Genomic DNA, 22,304 nt, shown 5'->3' with positions numbered 1-22,304 from the left:
AAAATAGTCACTGAATACACTCATAAACCTAAGGGAGATGACATAGGGAAGAGTTAGGAAACTGGGAGATAGATTACTGAATATTAACAATATGAAAAAAAAAAAGAGAAGAAAAGATTTATAAAAAATGAACAGGTTGGCCAGCTATGAAAAAACAAAAACAAAAACACAAAAAACCAACAAAGTGGGCTGGATGGTTAGCTCATTTGGTTAGAGTGCAGTGTTATAACACCAAGGTCAAGAGTTTGGATCCCCATACCAGCCAGCTGCCAAAAACAAAACAAAACAAAACAAAAACCCCCAAATGAATAGGGCCTCAGGAATCTATGACATAATACTGAAAGGTCTAATATTTGTGTCATCAGAGTTCCAGATGAAGGGGAGAAAGAGTGTAGTTCAGAAAAAAAATACTTGAAGAAATTACTGAAGAATTCCCAAATTTGGCAAAATATGTAAACCGACTGATTAAAGAAGCTAAGCAAGCCCCAAACAGGATAAACCCAAAGAAATCCATGCCCAGGCACATCATAATTACCCTGAGAAAACTGAAGACAAAGTAAAAATCTTGAAAGTAGCAAAAAATAATACATATGGAGACTATGATTCAAATTACTGCAGATTTCGCATCACGAATCATGGATGCCAGTAGAAAGTGGCACAACATTTTTAAAGTGCTGAAAGAAAATAATGGTCAATTCAGAATTCTATATCCAGCAAAAATAATCTTCAGGAATGGAGGAAAGAAAAAGACAACCTCAGATGAAGGAGAACAGAATTTGTCAGCACACCTCCTTTAAAATAGTTGTTAAGGAAAGTTTTATAGATAGAAAGGAAATGATACCAAAAGGAAACTTGAACAAGAAGGAAGGAAGAGCAATAGATATGGTAAATATCAGGGAAAATATAATGGGCTTGTTTTCTCCTCGTGAATTCTTTAAAATAAGCTTGATAATTGGAAGCCAAAAATATAACATTGACTGATATAATACAAGACAACCACAGCAACCACATAAAGGGGGCATAGGGGGATTTATATGGTAGTAAGTTTTCTACATCTTGCTTGAAGTGGTAAAATATTGTTTCTAAGTAGACTGTGAAAAGGTAAGTATATATCTTTTAATTCCTAGAGCTACCATAAAGAAAAAAAAAATAAAGAAAAAAACCACACAAAGACATAGTCAAAAAAGCACTAGAGAAAATAAAATGGAACACCAAAAAATGTTCAGATAACACAAAAGAAGGCAGAAACGTGTAAAAGAAAAACAAAAGAAGGATCAAACAGAAAGCAAATAATAAAATGGCAGACCTCAATCCAAACCTATCAGTAATTATATTAAATACAAGTGGCCTACCCATACACCAGTTAAAAGACAGAGACTGTCAGAATGGGTTAAATAAATGATCCAACAATGTTCTGTTTACAAAATCTCACATTCAAATATAACCACATATTTAGGTTAAAAGTGAAAGAATGGAAAATCAAGAAAGTGAAAAGACAACTCACAAAATGGGAGAAAATTTTTGCAAATGATATATCTGATAAGGGAGTTGTATCTAAAATGTATAAAGTACTATTACAACTCAACAATAAGAAGACAAATTAACCCAATTAAAAATGGGCAAAGAATCTGAATAGACGTTTCTCCAAAGAAGATATACGGATACCCCAAAAGCATGTGAAAAGATACTCAACATCATTAGCCATCAGGAAAATGCAAACCAAAGCAACGAGATACCACTTCACACCCACTAGGACAGCTATAATAAAAAAGACAGATAATAAGTGTGGATGAGGATGTGGAGGAACTGGGACCCTCATACACTGCTGGTGGAAATGTAAAATGATGCAGCTGCTTTGGAAAACACTCTGGTGGTTCCTGAAGATGTTAAACACAAAGTTCTACTCCGCTGTGTTTACCCAAGAGAGCTGAAAACGAATGTCCACACAAAGACTTGTGCACCATTTCCACCTTTGTCAAAAAATTTCCTATAGGTAAAAGAGTTTTTAAGGGAGACAAAAGACAGTCCCAGACATCAGAAATTAGAGAGAGGGGAATAAATTGGAGTCAGCATTGTCAGCTCTTCAGAACACAATCATGGTTTTCAACTGCTCACTGCACAGCCTTGGCCAGTTCTCCAACGCATACTGGAAAGCCCTTTATAGAGAGGACACACTTGAGTCAGAAGGTTAAATAGGTTAAGTATTTGGTTTTGTATCCCTGCTGACTGCTATTTAGAAGTGTCTGAAATTGGAGACGAAAATATTCACCAGCCCTACTATTTACCAACAGACACTCTGTGTTTGTGCAAATTAGGAAATGGATTTAGTCAGATTTTGATGCTGCAGGCAGGGGAAATTCAAAACAATATCTAGAAAATTACTTTACTTTGATAAAAGACATAAGTATAACTTAGTGAAATGAACATTGAAATACATTTTTGTGTCCCGATATATATACATATTTTGCAACGAGTGAATAATCACTTAAACAGTAACCATGAAGTGGGGAAAAAAAGAAACCGCAGAGAAGTCTTACTGAGTGGCCTGAGAGTGAAGCCATCTGGATGCAAATCTTTCATTTACTATTCATTCATTCACTCACTCATCCATTCAGCAAATATTTATGGAGGGCCTACTATGTGCCAGGGACTGTGCTAAGTGCCAGGGATAGAGACGTAAACTTTCCTGGGCCTGCCGTGTTTCATCTGGTGAAACAGAGTAGGGACTCAATCTTCTCTAAAGTCCCACTAAGATGTGATGGGCAAGATGTACCTGAGTGTGACTTACCTTGCACTGGGAAAACCAACTAAACAGAGCCCAGCAGCTGGTGAAGGTTTATGCTGCAGGGAAACCTCAGGGACACGTCTCTAGACTGTGGTCAGTCCTTGGTGGGAGGATGCTCAGTGGGGCTCACTCGGTGCGATGTTTGGCTTGTTACTTTTGTGGCTGGTGTGTAACCTCAGATAATGGGGAGTGGGTAAGATGGGGGAGAGAGAGAGGGGCTGGAGGTTGCAGAGACTACCCTGGAGCAGAGGAGTGAATGGGGTCGGCTTGACTGAGAGGAGATGGCAGGAAGAGGATGGAAAATGCATCCCTGAGGGGAAGTCTTGAGCTGATGACTTCCTGAAGGAAACATAGTTATGTTCCTCATGTCCTGTACTTGAGGGAAGGAAAGAGCACTTAAGTAAGTTTGGAAGAAATTTCTATCAAATAAAAGGGGGCTTTTCTGGATCATTCTCAACTACGTAGAAAAGTAATGATAAGATTGCCTATGTGAACTGCTGAACTGTTCTATATGAGAGAGGGAGAGAGAACATACGGTTACATGTGGACAGTGATTAATTCATACAACTTGCCCTTGAGTATGTTATAACTGACTGGGAAGATGAGACGCATACACTAGTCAGTTCGATAGAATGTGGAACCAGGAGGCTTGAGGGATATGCTGGGGGCTTTCGGAACCCAGAGTCCAGCTGAGGGGTAGGGAGACAAAGGTGATGTTCTAGAGAAGATGGCCCCAAGGTGAGTGTGGAACTGTGACTTACTTACACAGGGCACTGTCAGACCTTAGGAACGTTGGCAAACTGCACATCATCATTACTCAAGATAGGCGGTTCATTCATATTTCATTTCGTAGTTCATGTTAAAACAATTTTCTTCTCTGTGTATATGAAGCTGACATATATATATTTTTTTAAATAGGTAATTTCATGCTCCCAAAATGGGACATAAAGTAGTCGTATTTGACGTTTCTGTCATCAGAGCCTTGTGGGAAACTCGTGTCAAGAAGCACAAAACTCGGCAGAAGCAGGAAGAAGAAAGGCTGGAGAAAAGCGCATTGGAAAAGTACGTGTCTTCTGTACAAAGTCTTGTAGCTTGCTTAATAATAGAGATTTGGACAGGTAACAGTTGTGTTGTGGAGGACGAGGATTTTCTTTTGGGATTTCTCACTGTTGGTGACATTTTCCTCATTGAACTTCAGAGCCCTCACACTGTTGCCCAATCACACATGATCTGTAAAACAGGAACACTCACAGTCATAAGGACCTTCAATCCATGCACCATGCTAGGTGTGACACGCTGAATCCCTCTGCAGTCAATGCTGTAGGAGACCGCTTAGCCGGCCTCACTGAACTAACTCACTGGCTGCCGGATGCTCTCCACACCTGTGTCAGCCATGAAGGCTCCCAGGGCAGGCTGGGCCACTTTCTGACATACACTTCAGCCCTCACCCCTGGAGCTGAATTTTAGATAAGATTCATTGTGTTGGTATTGTGTTTATTTGGATTGAAATGATGTAATTTGTCTATCATATAAATTCATGAAATATGAGTAAAAGAGGGTTATCAGTAAAAGAAGGTATACAAAAACCAAGTTGAGTGCTCTGGAAAAACTACTTTTATGAGAAATACAAATGACACAATTGGATGAGCACCATATAAGACTGATAAAAGTATGACAAGCAGAAAGGTTGTACATTAAGGTGGCCTTGAATATAGCTGTGATTTTTATTTTTTGTGAAGAAACCAAAACTGGAACTCTTAGATGGTGCATTATGGGTGTCATTTATACAAAAAAAGGCACACTGGGATTCTGATTGGCAGACCTATTTCCAAAGGACGTCCCTGACCCTACATCAAGTTGGCAAATGGTGGTATATTTGTATGCTTTAAGTTAAAAACAAAATGTGTAAGGTGTGAATGTTTCTATATTCTTGGTTCTCCACTTTTATGAGCTTTTTGGCTTAAGTGAATACGTATTCTGATCATACTTGATGATTAAGCTGTCGCTGCACGCATCAGAGCAGTCCTAGGTTGTTATCTTCCTTCCCAAATTTGCAGACAAGCAAGTTGGGACATATATAACTTGCCTAATTTAGACAGCTGGTAAGTAGATGATTTGGCCAAGCCCTTTCTCCTACACAATGCTGTGGTCACAGGTAGTTGGAACATCTTTTCACTTGCTACTAATCAGATTATGCAATATGATGTGAATTTTGAATTTAAGAATTAGAACCCTCAAACTGGGCAACTTTCATGGCAATGGGTCTGAGTAATCTACACTAGCACGAATCACACAAGGTCCCAGGGCCTTGTGAGTCCAAAGTGGCTCTCAGCTCTGCTCCAACTTCCTCACCACTCCTAGCATCTGGGATTACTCTAGGGTAGAACAAGCTTAGCTGCACGCGGACCCAAGGCCTTGGGGGTTTTAGGAAAGTGTCTGTCACTGAGGTAACCTCCTGAGGGTTCTGGGGAACCTAAAGAAATCAGGGTCTGCAAGGTGTGTTCTCTCACCTGCTTTGGAGTGGTACCTGCCCCTTAAACTCTGTCTTTCATTGTGGTGTTAAACAGCTTCACACATCTCACGTATATGAGAATGACCCTGAATTAGGCTCAGTGCCATTGGGCTTGTGCTGTGTCTCATCCTACCCTAAGCTGGAAAACTTCTTGGGAATTTGTTAGGCTTTTCCAGCTCAAGGTAAGAAAAACAGCCACCAAGTTGGGCTGGGCAGGTAAGGAAGAATGTGGGTGTTTAAGAAAGAAACTTTTAGTTTCTCAGGACCTTCAGAAATGAGGATAGTAAATGTGCCTTCTTCACAGGTGTTTTTGAAGTTCTAAAATATAATTCATACTGTGATTATCAGTGCTCTTTGAAGGTTAACTTTTAGTTTCTCAGGATCTGTTTTCTGGGCAGAAATTAATACAGATGCTCTTCTACCTATGAGGGGTTACGTCCCAATAAAGTAAAAAATATCGTAAGTTGAAAATGCATTTAATACCCCGATAAACCCATCGTAAAGTCGAAAAATATTAAGTATCAGCATTGTAAGTCGGGGACTGTCTGAAAAACTGATGACTGCCTCATCATTAAAGGCAATTATCTGGTTAATTTAAATTTACTAAAACAAGTAAAACCCTCCCATTTGTTTTGTTACCTCACTTCGTGGTGTTTCATCTTGTAATGCTGTATTTGTTCCATGAAGTATACAAGGAGTCTTCAAAAAGTTCATGGAAAATTTGTATTATCTTCTAATTCTATTTTTCCATGAATGTTTTGAAGTGCCCTCATATACCAACATTTAAAAGTTATAAGTAGAGATAAAATACAGAATATCTCTCTGAATGAAACATGATCATTTAGAGGGAGAAATAGAAGAGCTGTTGTTAAGCTCTAAGTGAGGGATTTCTTATCCAATGAGCCTATTTGCTATCTGGGCTAGGGTTGTGGGTTCATTTCCTAAGGAAAAGGTATTTTATTTGCACATTATGGAATTTTATTAATAGAATTCAAATGGCATTGTTTTGATTCAAGGGGAAGATATTATAGTCACTTATATGGGTGATAAAACACAAAGACAATGACCTTTTAGTTACCTCAATTGCTCTCAAGGAAGAGAATGAATTGTAAAAAACAATTATATTTTCATCTTGACTTTTCTAGCATTAGGTTTCAGAGAGAATAAGACACAGAACATTTAAAAAAGAAATACAGAATAGATTTGGCATATAATTATTTTTAATGGGATATGTCTGATTTCCTTTTTTCCTCCATTTTATGTTGGCTGTACCAAGATATGTAAAATATTTATACCAATTTGTAATTTGTGATATAGGAAATATGTATTCTGTAGGGATTAATCATTTCTTTTCTATTTCTTTTCTTTTTTTTTTTTTTTGGTGGCTGGCCTGTACAGGGATCTGAACCCTTGACCTTGGTGTTATAACACCGTGCTCAAGCCCACTGAGCTAACCAGCCACCCCTTGATATCATTTCATTACGTCACCAGGATCCACCTTCAGGTTCAGTCTAAGAAAGGAGGAAAGAAAAGTTAGAGGCATTAATCTGAAAAGTGTTCAGCACGAGTGCTCAGAACTGCTACAAGAACTTGCGGTGGCTGTGCTCTTGGTTGTTAAATTTTGAAGAGATTGCCTCTAATATAAGTTCAAGCAATATGTCTCAGACCTGGGGTCTGCACCTATCCTTGACTGCTACAGTCAGATCTAAATCTAAGGTGGATATTTAAATTTTATTTTTATCATATAGTTATAAAAATATTTAAATCATACAGAAAAGCAACAATTCCAAGCCCTGCAACATTTCCCTGAAGAGCCCACTTCTAGCTCTTTTAGTATTTTCTTCTGGTATTAAATTCATATTCCCTCATGTTCTGCTATTTTAAAATTTAGTACTTTTTTTACCATTACTTATAGACCTCACATGTAGATTGAAGCCCTAACCCAGTGATCACTGGGTGCTTTTCCCAGCTCACATTGCTGTGATTGAAGACCTCTGTAGCTGTGCCAGCCAGTGCCATCAACAAAATATTGTTTTTCGAATGTTCCTGCTTCCCCAGCTTAATGGCAGCATGAAACTCCAGCAATATCCAAAGTGGTTTCTTAAGAGCAAAAAGTCTGATTAAGAAGGTGACATTTACACATAGACCTGGGGATCCAGCTCTGCAGAAGTCTGGGAACCGGGGTTCCAGGCAGACACAACAGCAAATGCAAATACCATGAGGCAGAAGTGTTCCTGGATGTTCAAGGAAGAGCAAAGAGGTCAGAGTGCCTGGGCCAGAAAAGCAAGTGAGTGTGTAGGCAGGTGAGGTCACACTGGCAGGGGAGGGGCACAGATCTGTAGGGCCGTTAGGTCGACTGTGTGTGAGATGAGAAGCCAAAAGAGGTGTGGGCAGAGGTGTCATGTGATGCAATCAGTGTGACAGCTCACTCAAACTGCTGGATGAGTTTAGACCACAGGGAGGCAGGCTGGTGTCAGCAAGTAGACGATGGTGGTGTGGACCAGGACAGAAGCCGTGAAGGTGATGAGGAGTGGCTGGATTCCGGTAGAACTGACCACATTTGTTGATGGATTTGATATAGGGTATGAAAGAAAGCGTGGAGTCAAAGATGACCCTGAGGTATCTGGCCAGAGCAACTGGAGGCCTTTTTACTGAGATGGGGGAAGAAGCAAGTTTTGGGGCTGCCTATCAGGAGTTTGTGTTGGAACATATCAACTTGAACTGTGTTGTAGACATCCAGGTGGAGAAGTTGGGGAGGTAATTTGATATAGGAGGCTGGATCCATGAGGAAATCTTGGCAGGAGATATAAATTTGGGCATCATCAGCATAAAGATGTATCTAAAGCCATGAGACTGGAAGGCATCAAAAGAATGAATGTAGACAGAGGAGTGGCCCAAGGCAAGGGCAGGTATTGGGGCACTTGGAAATTCAGTGGTTGAGAGGGTGCGGAGGAGGCTGCACAGTGTCTGGAGAGGTAGGCGGGTAACCAGCCGAGGGAGGTGTCCTCAAGCTGCAGGGAGGGGAAGGGATGGGCTGTGCCAAAGCTGCAGAGGGTCAGATGAGATGAGGACTGGGCCTTGACCATGGGATTTGGTGAAGTGGAGGTCCTGGATGACCTTGATGAGAACAGCTTCAAAAGGTGAGGGTGACCAAAGTGGGCTTAACAGAGAGTGGAGGGGAGGAGAGTCATAGATAGGAGCGAGGACAGCTCTCTTGTGGAGTTTTGCTGTAAAGCAGAGCAGAGAAACAGACTGATGGGAGCCATGAGGTTGAGGTGGGATCTCTTTAAGATGGGAGACACAGGTGCCTGCTGTGCGTGGCAGAGAGGGATCCACTAGAGGGAGCACTGGCGAGGGAGGACTGCTGTAGCAATGTCCTTGAATCAGTGAGAGGCTGGGTCCAGCGACCATGGGGAGGGGCTGGCCCTTGGTAGGATCTTGGGGTGTTCTTCCAGAGGAACAGAAGGGAAGGCAGAGTCTACAGGAACAGATGCAAGTAGGTGCTGTGGATGTGCTGGGAGCTTGTGGAAGTTCGGTTCTTTTTCTTTTTCCTCCGTGACTCAGGAAGTAAGGTCGTGAGTGAGACTGGGGTGGGTGGTGATGGAGGTCTGATCGAAAGGGAGAAAATGTGGAAAGCTATAAAATGATAGGCCAGAAAATTACCAACAAGCAGGTACTGAAGGGTGGTGAGGAGGCTGAGAGTCCTGAAGCAGCTCCAGTGTCTGACTGGACCTCGGGTTCATCTACGGGAGGGAACTTTCCCAAGGTGGCTGATGGACGACATTCTAAAGTCAGGTGTTTTATACACTGGGGCTGCCTCTGTATTTTTATTCAGATGCCCTTGAAACGTCAGCAAATTTCTGTGGCCCTGTGTTTTTTAAAAACTGAGACTGGCACAATATAATTTCAAAGGAAATTATGATTAAACAAGTGCATAGGTGGTTTTGGTACAAATTTTAGACAAAAATTCTATCTAAGTCACCCTCTCCATTTTTTTAGTCAAAGTTACCAACAATTCACAAAAGGGTTTAAAGCTTCCTCTGTGTCCCCCAGGGCAAGGAGGAGAGTGGAGGGAAGGGCTTAAGTGGCCTGCAGTTGGGAAATCAGGTCCAGTAATGGGAAGGACTGAGCCTGTGCTCGGGTGGCCCGGCTCGCTTCTCTAGGCAGGTGATGGCCATTCGCCAGGAGGGTAACTGTAGGTTCTGCTGCCCATCTCAGGATAAAGGAAGAGTGGAACTTCGTGGCTGAGTGCAGAAGGAAAGGCATCCCCCAGGCCGTGTACTGCAAGAATGGCTTCGTAGACACCAGTGTGCGGCTTCTGGAAAAGATCGAAAGGAACTCTCTCACGAGGCAGACTTCACTTTCCAAGGACAGAGACAAACGGAGCAGTCCATTTGTGTTTGAACTTTCGGGGGAACACTGGAAGGTGAGCTGATGAGCTTCTTTATCTGCAGCAGGTGGTTGTCAATGCAGCACTGTGGCTGACGTCCTCTGCTAACCTGAGCCCAAGGCACTGGCCTTGGCTGAAAGAATGCTCTTGCCTTTGTGGAGCTTTCCAGTGGGTGTGGAGGAGCTGATGATCTGCTCTGAAATGCAGTGTAGTCCTGGAAAGAGCAGTCCGAGGTCGAGCAGCAAGGGGCCCTGTGGCCCTCCCCAGGATGGCACAGTCTTTAAGGATGCTTAATTCTGCTGTTTTTCCCCCAGATGTTTAAAATGACTCTGCCTTTAAAAAAACAAAACAAAACAAAACAAAAAAAACCCCACTTGATTTAAATGTCTGAGCCTTTCGTTTATCTAATGTCTCTCAGTGGGCAATGACTTATTGAGTGTCACAGTGCTGTGGAGCAGCAAAGGGATTTCAGCAGAACCTTTATCCTATTTTCCTGTCCTGAGAGTCGGAGGCCACCACAGTGATGCCCCTCTTTCTTTCCTCAGGTGTTTACAGGTGACATCCCAGTTCCCACTTCCCCAACTTGCAGCTTAGCTTGGGGAGGCATCTCCAGAGGCTGCCTATGACCTGACATTTTCTGGTTGAAGCGGCACCCGGGTGTGTGGGATAAGTCGGCATGTTGGGGAGACTGCCACGGGCAAGGGTTTCAGTGGGACAGGGCTCTCTAGGACCTGCTCTTCATCCTGTTTTACACTGCCGCTTTGTAGCTGCAAGGACTGGATGGGGAGACTAAATATTTGGGATGGTCCTGGGGTTGTTCTTTATGAACCATGTGACCTGAGGCAGTTTACTTTTGTGTTTTATCAACCTCATCAGTAAAACAATGCAAATGCTTGCCCTGACCACTTTGAAGGCTATTGTGATGATTAGATGAGTGAATATTCTGTGAGGTTTATGATCCTCCAGATTATTACTGTAAAACCTTAGATATTCTTCCTCTTGCACCCCGTCCCTGAGATGAGTAGGTACACAGATACTACCTATTGGGTATGTCTGGATTTCTAGTTAAGTGGCCTTGATAAATCATTCTCGTGTACCAGCATCAAACATGGTCCTGGGCTACGCACTTTCCCTGGAGGGGATCACTGCCCCAACTGGAGAACCCGCAGAAAGCCCTTGTGGCTCATAAACTACCTTTTGAAAAGCATTTTAAAGAGCATTTAATGAGTGCTTAGTATGGGAGGGGATAGCAATTGGTACTGACTCAGCAGGCTCAGGCGCCCCACTGTGAACTACGTGGATGTCTTCATCACTTGCAGCCTCTGTCCCCATGCTCAGTTCCCTAAGCTGGTGCTCTGTTCTGATTGGAATCTACTCTGCAGCTCCAGGCATTCATTAGTGTGAACTTTGGTTACTGTTTTCCTTCCCCAGAGAGACTTATGCTTCAGCCTTACCTCCAATGAAGGAGTGAAATGCTTTATTAAGGCATTTTCAACCTCTTAAAGTGCTCCACAGCTGTGGGGGAGTTCTGGCCTCTAAGGTCACATCAGGCAGCATGCCTGACCCCTGCAAGAGGTCACTGAGGGTGGATGGGGCAGTGGAGCTCCTGATGCCTTGGGGACTGGGTGGAGAGAGAACTGCTCCAGGAAGCAAGCCATGTAGCTTGCACTCAGATCAGCAAGGCCGAGATGGTTTGTCAGGGCTGAGTGACGGGGCAGGTAGTAACTAGGTGGTCAGCTGGAGAGGCAGTCAGCTGAAGAGGCGGCCGCACAGGGCCTGTGCTTGCTTTAGTACTCAGCTGTCACCATCTTGAACTTCCTAGTTTTTAACAAGGGGCTTGCATTTTTATTTTGTATTAGGCCCTGCAAACTGTGTAGCTGGTCCTTACTGTAAGTGGGTTTCAGTTTTCCTCTTTCAGTGGGCCTTAATAATGCCCACTTTGCCTATCTTATGGTACTGTTGTATGAAACAGTCCTAGAATGAAATTACTATTGTAAGTTCAAAGCTTAACCCCCCACACAATAGCAATCATCATGAAGCATGTTACAAGTACCGAACACGATACAAAAGTGTCCCCGTGAATTTCTGATTGCTCCACCCGCCGTGAAGTTCCCCACCCTCCCCTCTGCGCTGTGGCCACTTTGCTGATGATGCGCTGTGGTCAGCTTCGTGAGGCCAGGGGACCTGCATGCCACCCTCCTCTTTGCCCCCTTCAGTGCTGAGCTTACCTCACCTGTAGTGGGGGCTCAGTAAACACTTGTGAATTGGATTTCTTCAACTGATGTCTTTAAGCACTTCTCAACACCTTTACAATTTTATTCCCAGAACTCTTGAGCTGGGAGGGCGTGCATACCTCTGAGGTCCTCAGGATCACTTCAGAGGTAAAAGCCCAGGGAGGTAGCATGCCTGGCCTGGAACTCGGGTCTCCTCCTGACTGTCTTTCTGGTGCTCTTTTCCATTACAGATTCACAGAAACACCTGGAAATCTGGTACAGCAAATTTCTAAAAGCCTAATGCTCTCGTGTATGCCCTCTCACTTGTTTTTTAAATAAATACTTGTTTTTACATGGCTTGGTGCACACTGAGGAACTAGTTCTAACTGATGTCATTTATTGTTTCAGGAGCTCCCAGAGACGCTGAAGGAGCAGACCCACCTGAAAGAGTGGCACATAAGCAACACCCTGATTCAAATCATTCCTACATATATTCAGCTCTTTCAAGCCATGAGAATTCTGGATCTGCCAAAAAACCAAATCTTGAGTCTTCCCGCTGAAATTGGTACGTTCCTTAGCAGGAGTCTTCAGGCCTCTTGTCTGTGGTAAGCAGGCAGCTGGTGGGCAGGTGACCCTGGGCAGACACCTTGTTTACTCCTCCATCTGCCCCAGAAGGTCACTGGGCAGGGCCATTTTGAGTGTTCCCAGAGCTGCTTGTTCACAGCGTCCCCTTTGGGTGGCAACGCCATGATCTCACCTGCATAACTCAGCACATTCAGACATTTGTCAATTGCTTAGAAACTAGAAATCTGACAAGTGAGCAATACTTTGTTTAGGAACTTTTTGTTTATTTCCTTTTAATTTGAGAAATAAAAACATACAGTAATATAATTATTGTAAACAAAATAAAATATATTATTCCTAAATATTAGTCCATTGATTAGTTTAGCATATTATTATGTCTTTTTGATTGATCAAGTTCTCAGTCATTGTCGTTCAGTTGCCTCATCTTATAGTGGAGACTGAAGTGATTATTACTGCTCTTTCTCTTGGGGTGTGAGGAGTGGAGGTCTGGGGGCTGTGCAGAGCTTCACTCTCAGCCCTAGGATCAGTGGAGTTGCACACTCATGTGAAAATTTTCCAGAAGCCAAGAAAGACAGTGAGGGATGGAGGGCTGCTGGCTGGGCCTCTGGCATTAATACACTTCTTGCCAGTGTGTCAAGACCACAGGGCCCTGACCACCCTTTTACCCAGTCCGATCTCAGGGTTGTTTATGCAGCTAACCTTGAGGGATAAGATGATGTCTCCCCCAGACAAAGAGCAGATGTGCTTTGCACTTGCTGTGGAAGTGGCGGGTTCCTGAGCTCAGTGTTCTTCAGCTGCGATGCACTATGTGGGCAGTGACTATCTGGGCCATCTGGGTCACCTTAGTGGACTTGGTTGTGGGGAACTGATGTAAATGTGCTGTCCTGACCAGGAGTCTCATATCCTCTGCCGGCATCCATGAAATAGTAACAGGAAATGTATTTGCTTGTAAGTAGGGTAAAATCAAATTCTAGATCGACAAGGATAAGTACTTCCGTTTCCTTGCTCAGTTTCCAGGAAGGTAGAAAGGATCTTAGAATTATTATTACTGAAAAGTACCATTTTTGACAATGTTAGAGGTCATTTACCTCCCGCCCCTTCATTTTACAGGTTGGAGAGACCAGGTCTCAGTGACATTAGCTGACTTAGCCATTATCATTCAGGTGTTAGACTTAGGGACTTCTGGAGAGCCTGGGCTAGAAGCCAGATTTCACTATTTCCATATCATTCTGGGGTAAGATCACAGTAAATATAAATAACTGGATAGAGTTTCTGAGGACTGAATTACTTTTAAAAACCTTTTTTAGGTAGAAGGTTCTGTCCTTACACATCTGAGAAGCCACAGTGATTGAACTAGACTCAGGGATCTTTGCCATCCTGTCAACCCAGGCTTGGAAATCCAGTGGTCAGCAGCCACACATGGTGGTCAGCATGGAGCCATCAAAGAGGGGGTCAGGGCATCACAGGAGGTGAGACCATGCTCACAGCTCTCTGAAATCTCATCACAGGTGCTCCACTTATGTTTTTATTAGTCCTTAAAATGTCTTTCTTGAAATTATTGTGAGCTGGATTAAGGTCCATTCTTTTCTTGAGAGCCAGTTTGATTTGGGCAATGGTTCTCACCTTGGCTACACCTTAAAATCCCCTGAAGAGCCTTAAAAATCTAAATGCCCAGGACCCACTGCAGACCAATTCCACTGGAATCTCTGGGCCCAGGCCTCAAGCATTAGAATTTAAAAACTCCTTGTATAATTTCTACGGATAGCCAGGGCTGAGACCCACTGGGAGTGAGGATGTTGTCCTTGAGTACCTGGGGCAGGAGAGGAGAGCGATGAGTGAGGGGCATCCGTGGGAGACCAGCGTGTGCTTTGGGGCACTGTACCTAATCTCTCTGCTGCTTTAGCTTCCTCATCTGTAAGGTGGGGACAATAATGTACTTGATTTATTTAGTTTTGAGGATTAGATGAGATTATAAGCACCAAAGTATTGGGCATGTAGTTGTTACCATTATCCGAAGACACTCAAGTCATTTTGGAGACATGCTATCATCCCCACGTACCTCATTCACGTGCAGTGCAAAACATTAAACATTCTAGGAAGGAATGTGACGTACAGTCATGTCCCTTTCAGTAAGCACTGTTAACAGTTTCTTGGGTGTCAGAATTGTACACATACCCAAGTACTTCTGTAGATCTAATTGTAGCTATGTCTATTTATGAAGGTATATAAACAAACATATTAAATATATTTATACAAATGGACTTACACTGTGTTCTCCAGTGTGTGCCTTGCCCATTTCCCTGGATCATACAGTGACGATGGAGGTGGACTCTAGTGTCAGGCCACCTGGGTCATCTTCTTGAGCAGGTCACTTGCTGGTTTTCAGTTTCCTCATCTGTAAAATGGGAATAGTAATAATACCTACTTCATAGGTTTGTTGTGAGGATTAAATTGATAATGCAAAGATAGCATTAGAACAGGTAACCCCCTGACATTTGCTAGTCATTATTATTATCATTGTCATTATTATGTTAATGCTATTTTTCAATATCAGAATATCCAAACCTTCCTCATTCTCCCTAATGGCCAGGTGGTGATTATGGCATGATTGAACTTGTTCTTCAAATATTTTAAAATTAAATCTAGTGAATTAAACACTGTTCTAAAATTTTGAAGACAAAGATTCTAGTCCAACTTTGAGTAAGTTGGACAAATTTAAAATTGTTTTGGACCTTAGTGTCCTCATTTGTAGGAGAAGGAGTCAGAATGATCTTTAGAACATTTTCCACCTCTAAAATTCTCCAGAAGAATTTTTTTTGTTGTTGTATGTCAACCTTTGGGGAGGGGAGGGGATAAGAAATTTCAGAAGCTTTAAACACTCTCTAAATTGGATTTAAGTCATACATATATATTTTGTCCAACTTAAACTTTTGAGTCTATTTTAAGTCAACTGAATATAATTCATCCAAATACATTCATAACTTAGGCAAAGACAGATCATTCTCCTCTTCTCACGTGGCTGAGAAATAGATCATATCCCCAGTTTGGAGATTCCTATGTCATATGAGTATCAAATTTTTCATCATTACATAAGTCATTCATAAGGAAGAGAGATGTTTTTAGAATCATTTGTGTGATGTTGTAACCATTATTTTCTTCTAGTGAGTGATTTTTTTCAGTGCTTACTTCTTGGATACTTTGAGTTATTAACTTGGAGTATTTTTGATACCGGAGGAGAGGGTCTGGGGAGGCCTATAACCTGCCTCAGCCCACCCCATCCTCTACCAGGTTCTTGACTCTGCCACAGGAAATAACTCAAGAGCAGAGTCACAGCAGAAAGTGAAAACAGGTTTGATACAGAGAATAAGAAATACAGACTTCACAGGGAAAGTGCAGCCTAGCTCCACAGACTGGGCGGCAGCCGCAAGTTTAATACAACAGTAAGAAGTACATGCTTCACAGACAAAGTTCAGGCTGGCTCAAGAGTGAGCACAGCCTGCTAAGGCAAGTTCGATACAAAAAGTAAAAAATACTCACCTCCGGTGAAGTGCGGGCTTGCTTCAGGAGAGTGAGCAACAGCCCTGCCTTCTTCCTGCATTTGACTTGCATAGTTTGGCTATCTATACATACTCATGCTATCTAATAAATAGTCAACTAAGGGGGTGGTTCCAAGTTGTGTAACCTAGTCTTGCATATGCTCGGTTGGTCTCTTTGGAGCATGTTCATTGGTCAAATTCCATCACATGCACCAAATACACTTAGAATATTCTAGGTGCTCTCTAGCACCTCCGGTGGAAGGTCATTTAAAGAATGAACTCCTTTTTTACTGAGCATGCTCAGTCACTGAGATTACACAAGTCTGCCCCCTGCAGTCTCCATCTCTAAGTGATGGTGTCAAACAGGCCACCTTAGTTTAGGACTTGGAGGTGGGGCTTGAGTCCTAGGGGAGGAGTTTGAGCCCTGGGGAGTGGCCTGAAACTCAGAGAAGTGGCCTGAAACCCGATCCCAGGGGGACTGAGTATCTCCTATCTCATTTTGAGTACATCTTTCTTTCCAGACATAAGTATTCTAAACATCTAGAATGAGTCATTCTGTATGCGCTGCAAAATGAAAAGAAATAAAAATAAAATATATTAATTCAGGGCATGTTCAGGAAACTGGAGGAGCAAGCAAAGCTTCTTACAAACTAGAGGTAAATGGAAGAAAAATTCAGCTATGGGATCTGATAGTCAAGCAAGAATGAGGAATGTGGAATTGGACAAAAGGTTTTGAGCTTTTTTATGGTGAGCGGCTGCATTTTGTAAAGGAGGTGGTGTATGACCTCTTGCTGTGTTGTCTTGTAGAACTACTGAGAGATGATGGAGCGGAGCAGTGATTGCCAGACAGGGTTTTCGTTTTCTCATCAGGACAATTATTTTTGCGAAGGCAGATTTTTTTCAGTATGTGTTCTGTTCTACCTAACGGCCATACTTCTACTTTCCTTATTTAAACTAAAGAAAGATTCTACAATACACGGACTTATACAAGCTGAAGCTGTGGAAATGGTTAGTCTGATCACGTGCTCCCCAGTCTGCAGAAGAGAAACAGTCTTTCCTTATTTTATATTATCCCCTTTATCTACTCTGCTACTTTGACTACAGTAACTGACTACAAGGCTTGCAGTGTATATCTGGTGGGTAAGTTAGAGGGACTACTGATTTCCTCATCATTAATATTATCTTCTAACAAACTTTGAGAACCAACCAAATTGATCAGAAATGGCCCTGCCTCTAACATACTGTCTTTGTATGTTTTATTTTCTCATTGATAAAATGGCAAGAAATTTATATTTTGAGTACCTATTCAGCAAAAGTAAGCAGTAATTTTGGTTTTCTAATTTAAAATCAGTTTAAGAATAGTGAAGTATTCAGTGCCTTAGAACATACATGACATGATTTTTGGAGTATTAAATACGTTTGTTCTTGTACTAGTTTCTGGTTTGGGACTGGTTATGTATTTATTCAATCAAGAATCAGAATTGGGAATACAATATTTCCCAATCAATCCCATTATTGCCTGTTATTCTTAGTGTGTTCATATCCAGCCTGTGAAAGGTACTTATAGCATATTCTTTAGGAAGCATGATATGTCATAATTAAATCAATGCAAATTTGAAACCAAAGATAAATGCAACCTGTAAACAATCTACCATGCAACCTGTAAACAATCTCTATGCAACCTGTAAACAATCTACTTGTTTGAATCATTTACCACATACGTAGAGTTTTGTGCATGTATCTGGCTCACGTCTCATCAGAGCCTACCCCCACACCACAGCTGGTCACTGTACTTCCTAGGAGCTGCATCACTCTTCAAAGCCATTGCCCGCTGCTTAATTCATCATGTAATTTCAAGGGCCTGACCCAAGCTACATGGAGGACAGATCCCCTGCACTCACCTTGCCTAAAGTTTCACAAAGGATTAAACAGTTGAAGAGTAAGAAAAGAGAAAAGCTATAATCTTGTATAAAAGATGAACAGATATTTAGTAAATAGTGCTTAAAAAATATAAAATTATGTTTAGTACCTTCCCCATCATTATTTATACAAATGTTTTACCTCTTTTTGATGACAGGTTGTTTGAAGAACCTGAAGGAACTCAATGTGAGTTTCAACCATCTGAAGAGCATTCCTCCAGAACTTGGAGATTGTGAAAATCTAGAGAGACTGGATTGTTCTGGAAATCTGGAATTAACTGAGCTCCCCTTTGAAGTAAGAAATAAACGTTTCTGTGCTATGATTTATTTTTATTTGATTTATGACATGGAATGGTCTATGATATGGAGAAAAGTTTTAAAAGATAAAATCTGTCTTTCTTGTATCACCTTTTCCTGACTTTTCAACCATCTTATCCCAACTATTATAAGGTCTTTAAAAATGTTCTTGTAGAAGACCAGGACCTGACTTTAAGTTCAGAAATGCTCTCAAAGGAAAACCAGGCAAAACATCCTATTTTCACACAGACATTTTTATTTAACGCTTGTTGATGCCTGTAATTTATGCTGCCTGTTGTCTATAATGCAGATCCTGATTTACTTATCCAAAATAGTGAAGTAGGAAATAAATAAATAAAGGTGGAAAATTTCTTTATAGCAGAACTTGTAGATGATTAAAGTAGTCCCTACAGATAGAATTTAAGAAATCCATGAATTTAAAAGTATTCATTAGTATCTTTTGGTCTGTATTCATGGAGAAATGATTTTAAATCATTTTCTGATAAAATGGAACAGATGATAGTGAACAATTTTTATTGCCAAATAAAACTCAACAAGCTTCTTGTGCTGAAGGGAGATAAGGATCTCACAGTTCTACTGGTAATAAATCGTCTAGAAATGGTTATTGCTGGTGAGGTTCTGAAAAGGCACTGACCACTGATTACAGTCCTAGAAGTGTGTCATTTTCCTTTCCTGAACATGGCTTCTGCTGTTGACACCTATCTCACTCCAGGAGATGCTGGCAGCGGTCCTGGTGAGGGGATGTAGTCGGGGTCGTGGTTCCCTGCACAGGTCTGCTCTGCTTCCAGTCTTTCCCAATACCTGTGTGCAAAATGTCATGCTCAAATCAGGATAATTAGTATAGTCAACATTATACAATGCAATTATTTTTGTGGCCCTTTACTAGTTTCTCACAAGCACCCCCTCGCCCTCCCCCTTTCCTACCTCTGTGGCCTCAGTTCTGTTCTCTGCTTTTGAAAGTTCAACATATTATTGTGATTGTTGTTTTTCTCTTTCTTTCTTTCTTTCTTTCTATATTTGGTTTTTTTTTTTCACTCCCACTTATGAGTGAGAACAAGTGGTATCTCTTTCTGTACCTGCCTTATTTCATTTAACATAAGTTTCTCTCATTTCATCCATGTTGCTGTGAATGGCGGAATACCATTGTTTTTTATGGCAGAGTAGTATTCCATTGTCTGTATATACCACATTTTCTTTATCCAGTCATCCATCGATGGACTTTTAGGTTGGTTCCACATCTTGGCTATTGTAAATAGAGCTGCATGAACATGGGAATGCAGGTTTCCCATCAACATGACAGTTTCCATTCCTTTGAGTATATACCCAGCCGTGGGATTCTGGATCGTATGGCAGTTCTATCTGCAGTTGTTTGAGGAACCTCCACACTGTTTTCCATAAAGGCTGCACTAATTTACAGTCCCACCAACAGTGTAGAAGAGTTCCCCTTTCTCCACATCCTCTCCAGCATTTGTTTTTCTCTCTCTTTTTGATAATCACCAGTCTAATTGTGGTAAGATAATATCTCAATGTGGTTTTGATTTGCATTTCCCTGAGGCTGATGTTGAGCATTTTTTCCTGTGTCTGTTGGCCATTTGCATATCTTTTTTTTGTGAAATGCCTATTCATCTCCTTTGCCCACTTTTAAATTGGGTTACTTGATTTTTTACTGTTAAATTGAGTTCCTTGAATATTCTGGATATTAATCCATAGTTGGATGCATAGTTTGCAAATATTTTCTCTTCTTCAATAATATGCTGAACTTTCACTCTGTAGGTTGTCTCTTTGCTCTGTTTATTGTTTCTTTTGCTGTGTTCACTCAAATGTTTAGGCTGGAAGTAAGTTAAGTCATCCTCGACCTCTCCTGCTCTCACGCCCCATAAGTATCTGCAAACAAATCCTGTTGAGCATGCCCTTCAGAACATATTCTGTATCTGACCACTGTTCTTCACCTTTCCACAAAGACCCTAGTCAAGCCAATATTGTCTGTCACTTGGACTGGGGCAACAGCCTCCTAGGCTGGGTTCTCTGTCCCCTTTTCTACCCTTTCCCTGTTTATTGAGGTATTATTGATGTACCATAAAATTCACCCATAATAAAATTCACCATAATTAAAATTTAGACTATTGTCATCACCTCTGTCCATGCGCCCACCTCGAAATTCTCTCTTGCCTGCTTGCTGTTAATCCCTGTTCCTACTCTCAGCACCAGGCAACCATGAACCTATTTTATGTCTCTATAAGTTTTCCTTTTCTGGGAATTTCATATAAACGCAATCATACGATAGTCCTCTGAAAGTGGCTTCTTTCACTCGGCATAATGTTTTTGAGGTTCTTCATTGATGTCATAGCATGTATCAGTAGTTTATTTTTTTTACTTGCTAAATAATATTTCCTTGTACAAAAATACCACTTTTTGTTTATGCATCGACAGACATTTGGATTATTTCTACTTTTTGGCTATTATGAATAATGCTGCTATGGACATTCATGTGCAAGTTATGGTGTGAACATATATTTTCAGTTCTCTTTGATGTATACCCAGGAGTAAAATAGCTGGGTCATACAATAACTTTAGGTTTAACGTTTTGAGGAATTATCAGTTTTCCAAAGCAGCTGCAAGATTTTACCTTCACAATGGCAATGCATGAGAGTTCCATTTTCTCTACATTGTTAGCAACTCTTGGTATTGTCAGTTTTTTAAAAAAATTATAACCACTCTAGTGCATATGTCCTGGCATTTCATTGTGATTTTACTTTTGTGTGTGTGTGAGTGTGTGTGTGTGTGTGTGTGTGATTTTACTTTGTATCTCCCTAATGACTAATTTTTTGTCCCCAATGGGTAGCCCTTGATTTATTCATATTAAAAAACAGTTCTCATGTACGAAACAAGAGGATTTTTGTTTTTGAAGGTTGAAAGCACTCTTTAAAAAATTAAAGTTTGGATTACATGGATCTGTTTCTCCCAAAAGCACTTCAGTGAACAGATATGCCACAATACAGCTATCAGATGTACATCAAGAGGGCACTGGACAGTGGTGGGGACTATAGCACTGGCTTGTTGCAGCTCCTGACCCAGCAGACGCTGAATCAGCGTGCCTGGGTTCGGGTACAAATGCCATTTATTGCGTTTTAAAACTCAGGGGTGCACAGTGTGTAGAAAATTCACTTGCATGTTAGGAAACCAACAACATTCAGCTGCAAAGTAAACCCCGCATCACAGCTAAACCACGACATTGACTTGTAAAACTGAGTGACTGATGAAAGTTTGCTGGACAATCGTCGTGTAAACATGATGGCCCCTCATAGCCCACCAGGGTTCCGGTCTCTATGGTAATCACAGGCACTGTGAAGCCCTCCAAGAAGAAAGCACAGGAGTCTGTGGAAGCTGAATGGACTCAGACAATTGTCCTTTGAAGCCCAAATGTTTTGCAATTGGATGAAGTCCAGTTTATCACTTTTTTTCTTTTATGGTACCTGTTTTTGGTGTTATATCTAAGAACTTTTTGCCCAACTTAAGGTCACAAAGATTTTCTCTAGAAAAATCTTTGTTTTCTTCTAGAAGTTTTATAGTTTTAGCTCTTACACGTAGATCCGTTCTGAGTTAATTTGTATGTGGTCCTATGTGAGAACAAGCCTTTGCCTTATTCCTCACCAGTGCTCAGGACAGTGCTTGGCACATAGTAGGTACTTATTAAATATTGGTTAAATGAGTGAACGAATGGATAAACATTACATGGATTTTTAAAAATTCAAACAACTTGTATCACATCTTCTTCCCATTTACAAGTCCACTTTGATTCCTTATTACCTAGCATTTCTAATTAACCATTATTTATTTATTTATTTTTGGTGGCTGGCTGGTACAGGGGATCTGAACCCTTGACTGTGGTGTTATGGCACCGCACTCTAACCAACTGAGCTAACCAGCCAGCCCTAATCTAACCTTTAAAATCTAGCACTATACTTATGGATCTCAAATTTTCTTCTTGCCAGCTTCAGAGCCTCTGTTCATTATGAATCTTCTGATTTAGTCAGACTGTCCCAGCA

At 41.3% G+C, this 22,304-nt stretch overlaps 1 protein-coding gene across 1 annotated transcript in view; it reads left to right on the top strand.

The window, feature by feature from the left end:
- LRRC2 (leucine rich repeat containing 2) overlaps positions 1 to 22,304 on the top strand; it is a 45,839-nt gene that overhangs the window by 9,439 nt on the left and 14,096 nt on the right. Inside the window, exons 2-5 of the mRNA XM_063113710.1 lie at positions 3,704 to 3,847; positions 9,516 to 9,723; positions 12,309 to 12,465; positions 18,099 to 18,235. Coding sequence (XP_062969780.1) covers positions 3,723 to 3,847; positions 9,516 to 9,723; positions 12,309 to 12,465; positions 18,099 to 18,235 — 627 coding nt within the window. The 5' untranslated portion in view covers positions 3,704 to 3,722. The remainder of the gene's footprint in view (positions 1 to 3,703; positions 3,848 to 9,515; positions 9,724 to 12,308; positions 12,466 to 18,098; positions 18,236 to 22,304) is intronic.

The sequence above is a fragment of the Cynocephalus volans genome, chromosome 11, assembly GCF_027409185.1.
Source record: "Cynocephalus volans isolate mCynVol1 chromosome 11, mCynVol1.pri, whole genome shotgun sequence".
In the NCBI taxonomy this organism is placed as follows: domain Eukaryota; kingdom Metazoa; phylum Chordata; class Mammalia; order Dermoptera; family Cynocephalidae; genus Cynocephalus; species Cynocephalus volans.
This window is presented reverse-complemented; position numbering and strand designations above follow the sequence as displayed.